Genomic DNA, 7,257 nt, shown 5'->3' with positions numbered 1-7,257 from the left:
GATTAAATCAACTAATTTTGACTACAAACCTTTTCAGTAAATTTATCCGTCTTTCCATTTCTTCGTACTTTTATATATGTTATAATTATGATGTATGTTTTTAATAAATATACAACAAAAATATAATATTATATTTTAAAAAATTATCAAAGCTGAAAAAACACTTCAATTAGTTATTAAATTAAATCTAGTATTCTTTGGTTGATTGCATTAGTGGGAGTACCAATATTGGTGGGAGTCTTATCACTTTTAAGGTGAAAGATATGTAGGAACACCACCACAAGGCATTAGGCTCCAATAATTAAAATAAAAAAAAAAAAGTTAAAATAAAAACCATAAAATCAGACTCAAACATGAAATTAGCCAACCATAAGCTGAGCCAAGTAGACAACCTCCAAAAGTGGCCTAACCTTCTTCCCGAATTATAGAATCAATATGAACAACTTTAGCTAACACCATCAATGAACTTGGCCTTTGAATCTCCTACAAATCATTCTACACCTGCTTAATTAAATCAGAACTCAAGAAAGCATCAACATTAAACTTAAGGCTGCCCAGAACATGAGGGTTTCATCTATATGGCAAGGAAGAAGCATCAACAAGAAGATGGTTACCAACATCAAGGACTAGAAATTGCTGCTCAATGCAGAATCTTGAAGATTGAGAAACTCTTCCCCTTTGGATCAGAATGGACGCCTTCAGAGAAAAACAAAAAAAATACTTGATTAAAAAAAAATACTACTTCAGATGATACTACTATATTTCCGAAACATAACGATGTTAAATTTATGTTAAGACATATAACCAAGGTCTACTACCCTAACTCGCTATTTACACATCAGAGTCTCTAGTAAGAACTGCAATTGAGGATGCTATAAATACGAAACATAAAGCAGAAGAAATGAGTGGATAAGATTTGAGGGAATAAGTTCACTTGTGTCGGCAGTATAATTATTTTATCAAATATGTATTCAGAAATAAAAAGCCATGTTAAAGCATTTCTAAACATTAAACAGTTAGTCATATTATGTGAAAGAAATCTAATACCTATGATTGCTATGTTGGCATAGTTTGCAATCTTATGTGCTTGTACTTCTGCTCCTGGTTGAAGCATCTTGCAGTCTCTGTCAAGCCTTTGAACAAAATGGACTTTAGTGCAGCAGCTCCCTCGGGTATAGCAGTATCAATCTTATTCAGAAGAAAAGCATACAACACCATCAGGATTTCCAAGTGACAGAATGCTGTTATGACTACCGAACATTTATCATAAACAAGCGCAGCAAAATCACAGAAGAATAAAAGTTCCCCAATCAAGGACAAGAAATTGCTATAGTTTACATTATATACTATGGCAGGATGCTATGAAATAATAACATGCAAAAATTTCACAAAATCATCGAGGTTATTCTTAAACATGAACTTACTCGCTTTTGAGCTGTTGCATTGAATTTCTGCAACAAGAAAGCTTTGGGATCCATTTGACCTGGAGGCCTCCCAATACCTAAAAATAAAATTAGTAGTATTTAGTTTTTAGAAGGCAGTCTAGAAACAAACAAAATGATCTTGATTTCAAACTAACCAATTCTTAGCCGAGCAAATTCTCTATTTCCTCGAAAATGATGGATGACACTCTTCAATCTAGTAAAAGAATAATGAAATAGAGCAGACAAGAGGGTCAAGAACAAATGTTTCACAAATAGAAACTGCAAAATACTAAATCCATTACTTAATAACCACAAGTAGCTGTAACCCATAAAGGCCACTGGTGATGGGACCTAGTGGTAGCCATATTAGCAGCAAATCTAGAGTTGTCTAAAAATCAAATTGATGTCCACGACTTAGGATATAATTATATAAACTACCCATTAGAAGTTAAAGAAAGTAAAATAAAATTTATTTCAGATTGTATACTACTGATGAGATAATCAATTGATCATGCACTGTGAATAACAGAACTTTTTTTCTTTCCCCCATTAAGTATGCACTCACTTGCATTTCTCAAGAATACCCCGGCGCAACATTTTTTGTAGGTAAGAATACAATCTTATTCGTGGTACAAATTTTTGCAAATTCCTCCCTACATATCCATACCCGTTGTGGCTTCCATGACCTCCTTTGGGTTGAAGTCGAAGCACTCCACATGGCAAGTCCATATCATCGTGTAGCTAAGATTGCAGAACATCAAATTTTTAAAATGGTACCAATATTTCAAAGCTTTGTAAACAGAAATATTCTGGAAGTAACTAAATTACCACAATCACACGATTAAGCGGTAGCTTATAGTAAGCCGCAAGCGGTCCAGCCTGCATTTGGAAGAAAGATAAAAGTAATTATGTTCCTGAGATCCTTATGCAGGTTTCTATACTTTCTAGAAACTAGTAATCAAGCAGCCAAGCAACAACTTTCAAACATTAAACCTTCTACACTTTAACTTCAATTTCTGAGAGCCAGATATTAAAGAGAGATATGTATTTCTCCTGATAAATAATAAAGAATAGAAGTGAAAGATTTAACTTCATAAATTCACAACAGAAAGAATAGGCTCTTTCCTCAGGTGCAGTCAAGAGAATAATGAACAGAATAATGAATAAACCCAGCATTTCTGTGAATTGGAACTCAAACCAAAGTTGCCCTCATTATCATCAGGATAACAGAAATATGTTCCAATTTTTTCTAAAAAAAGGAAAACTTGGATACATGCATGGACACCATCACTGTCAGCACAGGCTTTACTCTCCTCTCCTTACCTGTAAACAACAAATATATGATAATCATCCATAAAAGAGCAGTAGCACAAATTTGAGAAAGAATGGGGTCCAACTTCTCTTATATTCAAAATGCGAAGCCCACACATCTTTACTGAAAACAATCTCCAGAACATTTTCATTCTTTCAAAGCATCTTTTGATTTGTGACCTTAATAATACCACCTAATGGCTAATATTCAATTCATTCTAATCATGTTTATTCCCCTGCTTAATGCTTACTTGGTAGGACAAGTTTTTAGAGTAATACCACTCCCAGCTTTAAAGACATAAGAGCTAATGATTAACCAACTCACAAACACACAAGATAACAAAGAAAGAAAAATGTAATAGTGCATGCCAGGTTTTTAGGTATAAATGCGTTCATATTAATAAATAAAAAATAAAAGACATGAATCATGGTACAAAAGAAAAAGCCCATGCAACACTTATATGTTAGCTTAAACTAGAAAAGGATAAGAATAAGAAGATATTGATTGCTCTAAATATCAGGTAAATTTTAATTTGTATCACAAAATTCCTTGAGTTTTAATTCGGATATCACTAAACCCCTTTCTGTCAGTTTCCAGTTAAGAACTTGACGAAAAAGTGATGTGGTAATCCAACTGTTTAATTTTTCTTTTAAAAAAATTACATGTCATTATCATATGCCTCATCAGCAATAACAAGACCAATAATATTAAGAATATCTTACACTCATTTTAAAATTAAAAAGTATATATTAAATTTAATTAATTAATTCAAATAATAAAATTTTAAAATATTAAAATCACAATGATCTGGTTTTAATCCTCTTATTCATTTTCTTATTCCTTTTATGATCAACATAATAACAATAATTATAACTCAAATCCCACTTCCCCTCAATTTCTGATTCAATCTTCAACTATCTATAATCGTAATCACGATGACCCACCATCATCGTCGGTGTGGTCCTCACCCAGCTTCTTCTTCTCTCTCTAAATTTCTTTCAATTGATTATTTTTCTACAACCCAACACAATCAAACCTTTTGTCTATTTCTCTCGCTGATGCCTTTGATTTCCTCCACCGTTTCAACCCCGTTCACTCTCTTCGTGCTCATCTTCGTTTAACTCTATTATTATCTCTCCCATTTTTCTATTCCTCGGTGTCACATCCAAGCCACTCTTTTCTTCTTGATTTTCTATCAACTTTTGCTTACTATACTGCTTTATTATTCTATTTAAATTTAGCCCTCCCTCATCTCCCTTCAATCTGTTTGTTTTTGGCTCGTTCTTTTTAGTTAAGCTCAAATCTAATTCTAACATAACTAGACCCCTTTACCCGCGATAATTCATCAAATCTAATGATATTGGGCAACATAAATCCTTAAATACAGTGATAAAAGTATCAAATTTTAGGTTTTGTCCGGATTTAAGCTATTTGGATTGTGAAAAAATGAAAGAGAAAGTAGGTCTGCTAATTTTAATTTTAATATTTTTTTAGTAATGTTATTTGATTTAATTTGTTTAATTTAGTGTATTTTAAATTTAAAATGAGTGTCACATGTTTCAATATTATGATTTTGTTATAATAATGTGGCATATGAGAATGATATGTGTTTTTTTAAAACAAAATAACCAACTGGAGTCCACATCATTTTGCTGTTACACAGTTAACCAAAGACCGGCGGAAAGGAGTTTAGTAATATTCCAATTAAAATTTAAGGAGTTTTGTGATACAAATTAAAATTTAGGGATTATTATGATATATAAAACAAATTTGAGGGACCGTCTACGTAATTTACCCCTAAAAATACTCTTTCACTAGTTATAAAATGAGATAAGCATGCCCAGTTAGTATGCAACAATTACTAGAACCATAAATTTAGATGTCAGCTCAGGGTTTCAAATAATGGCCATTATATTTTGGTTTCCTAGTCCACCATCACCTAGTCGTTTCTTTTCACATGCTATATCAGAGCCATCTCTCATTCTTCTTCCCTAAAACAATAAATTTTCTCCTTCATAGAGCATCTAAGGGTGCTCTTTATTTTAAAGAGCATCTTAATTAATATTTAAATTAAAATAGTAGAAAATTTCATTCAAGTACAATGAACTATCATATTTTTGTTGTTTATTTTACTTTTTTCCATAAGCACTGATGCTGTTAATTTTTTCCTCCTTTCTTATTCGTTTTGTCAATAAAAAAAATAAATAAATAAAGTGCATGGGAAACTTGTATTATATTAATAAAATTATATAAAGAGTCAAATCAACTCTTTATTTTATATTTAAAGAATAAAGAGCCTGTTGGACTCTTGTTTTATGTGACTATATTTTATAATACTTTTTTTATCAGATTAATAATAATAATGATATATTTAAAGAGTTCCTTAAAGATGCTCTTACATCTTCTCTTTCACAGTTCAAGTAAAAGAGAACATTGGTTTATCCAACTAATTCCTTCTTTCCCATCATAATTTCTGCTGCTTTTTCATGTTGATGGAATATTCCATGGCTTTTGGAACAAATGCTTCTTTATACCATCTCTTCTTGTTTCTACTAGCCTTTACTTCTAACTTTGTTTTGTACCAACTATGGTATGTGGAAATTGTAAAGGTATATTATCAAGCTCTTAACTATCTGAAATCCACCATTATAAATCTAAAGCCAACAGAATAAATAAATAATATTTTCTTCAAAAAGAAACAAAAGCCAAAGACTCCATACAACCTATCAAAATTTTATCTGACAAAATGAAATAAAAAAGAAAGGTATTGAAATGTGAAAGATAAAACCTTGACTAATTGTCTAAGCATGCACAGGACATAGAGTCACCAGCACCATATTACTCCTGAAGTGTATGAAGAAGGTGGTGCCTCAGTTGTAGCAAAACGAATAGGTGGAGATGATAACAAACACAACAGTAGCAGGGAAGAAAAGGAAGTATTAAGAAGAGTATCAGGTAGAGTACTACTTAGATTAGAGATAGATGGATAATTGCAGTGAACTTAATTGACTACTGGTAGATTTATGTAAGCCTTCCCGTACAGCCTGTTGTTTGTTTTCCACCAATCAAAACTACTTAGAATGACAGCAATAAAGCTGTGGAAGTAGCTATTGCCTCTAAGCTTGTTGCATCTACATCCTCTTCTCACAAGCAAACAATGAAGGGGTAGAACCACAATGGGACTCACTTCTAACTGTATATCCTAAAAGTGTTAGTTCCTGGACAATGGAGACTCAATTGACTATTTGGACAAGGGAAGGGGTTTTTGGCCCTTTGGCCAATCAATAACCCTCATCTTTAGCATTCTTTCTGAGGCTTTATAAACCTCTTCGCCATTTTTTGATAAATTTGCCATATATGTTTCTAGTGAAACACTGACTGGATTGTCAAATGCAAATCAAGTGGATGACCGCAAAGCATACAGAATATTACATGATGCAGTTTCACAGAAAATCAGCAAATTAAGATATTACAAATAGCAGCAGCGACAACAACATTATAATAACAAGTGTTAACTGCGCGAAGCGCTATATAAACTACAGTGATTACTTACTGATTCACCACTCAAATTCATGTAAGTTTGAGGCTTTGCAAGAAGAACTGATGCTTCACCAACAAAACCTGAGATGAATTATTAAATTCTCATAAACTTAAAATAGCTATGTGGGCACAAAAGTGAGTATCAAAAAGAAAAAATACTAGCCTTCTCCGAAGATAGCTTTGGAATGAAGTTTATCCATTGGAATTTGTAGCAATTGAGCAAATGCATCAATCATCTCAAAGCCCACCTGCATCAAGCAAAGTAAGGAATTTCAAATAAGAAATTATGAAAAGAGAATAAAAGACAAGGCTCTTTAAGATGATGCAGAAATACATTATGTCGAGTTCCTTTATATTTGTCACCAGGATTTCCCAAGCCGACAATAAGCCATGGCCGTGAAGCAACAGTGCAGAAGCAACGCCTACAAACTTTGTTAAGCATCTCATCTCATGCTCATATTCTACCAACTTCTTACACTTCTAGCCACCTGAATATCAAAGGTTTAGCTAAACTTCAATAAACAAACATGAACTAATCATTGAGACATTTAAACAAACAACGCAGTGGCCATCAGCATAGATCACCTGATTATTCCATCAATTCAATTTGTGTAGGAAAAACTTCAACTACAGACAGCAAGCAGAAGGAGATGAGAGGAGTACCTGGGTTTGGAGAGAGCGCGGTTCGTAGGGAGGAGAGAAACCAGAAACTTTCTTTCCTTTTTTTTTTTGAAAAAATAATAAAATTCCCCATCTTTTTTTATTTTTTTATTAAATTTATTGTGTTAAATTTTGTTACCGTATTAAAATATTGAAAATTATGATTTTTTCTTTTTTGAAATTACGATTTTTATAGTTTTTTTTATCTTTTTGGTAGAATAATAAAAAAAAACAACTAAATAACAATAAAAAATAATTAAAAAATAACCCCACCATATTTTAAAAAAAATAAAAAACAGTATCTAAAAGAATTTACAAGAT

General features: G+C 32.2%; 1 protein-coding gene across 4 annotated transcripts; it reads right to left on the bottom strand.

Annotated features, from left to right (window-relative positions):
* Nucleotides 1-301: 301 nt before the first annotated feature.
* Nucleotides 302-7,057, bottom strand: LOC8286292 (peptidyl-tRNA hydrolase, mitochondrial). Of its 4 annotated transcripts, XR_007217399.1 has the most exons (11): nucleotides 6,940-7,057; nucleotides 6,611-6,764; nucleotides 6,440-6,524; nucleotides 6,290-6,357; nucleotides 2,253-2,303; nucleotides 1,990-2,165; nucleotides 1,580-1,638; nucleotides 1,425-1,501; nucleotides 1,048-1,188; nucleotides 615-696; nucleotides 302-501 (listed from the first exon to the last, which is right to left on the bottom strand). XR_007217399.1 is itself a non-coding variant. In XM_015727152.3 (10 exons), the coding sequence occupies exons 2-9, from the start codon at nucleotides 6,716-6,718 to the stop codon at nucleotides 1,057-1,059; spliced, it is 756 nt and encodes a 251-aa protein (XP_015582638.1). In that variant the 5' UTR covers nucleotides 6,719-6,764; nucleotides 6,940-7,057; the 3' UTR covers nucleotides 302-696; nucleotides 1,048-1,056. The 4 variants fall into 4 exon arrangements, 3 of the variants coding, with proteins under 3 accessions (XP_015582638.1, XP_002532065.1, XP_015582639.1); XM_015727152.3 differs by having other exon boundaries at nucleotides 302-696; XM_002532019.4 differs by having other exon boundaries at nucleotides 302-696; nucleotides 2,092-2,165.
* Between the last annotated feature and the right edge of the window lie 200 nt (nucleotides 7,058-7,257).

The sequence above is a fragment of the Ricinus communis genome, chromosome 9, assembly GCF_019578655.1.
Source record: "Ricinus communis isolate WT05 ecotype wild-type chromosome 9, ASM1957865v1, whole genome shotgun sequence".
Taxonomy (NCBI): domain Eukaryota; kingdom Viridiplantae; phylum Streptophyta; class Magnoliopsida; order Malpighiales; family Euphorbiaceae; genus Ricinus; species Ricinus communis.
This window is presented reverse-complemented; position numbering and strand designations above follow the sequence as displayed.

Coding starts and splice junctions, on each gene's coding strand:
- LOC8286292 (XM_015727152.3), bottom strand. CDS start 6,718: ATGCTTAACAAAGTTTGTAGGCGTTGCTTCTGCACTGTTGCTTCACGG. Junction 2,304..6,289: donor TGAATTTGAGTGGTGAATCA/GTAAGTAATCAC, acceptor TTCCAAATGCAG/GCTGGACCGCTTGCGGCTTA. Junction 1,639..1,989: donor GGTATTCTTGAGAAATGCAA/GTGAGTGCATAC, acceptor TTCTTTTACTAG/ATTGAAGAGTGTCATCCATC.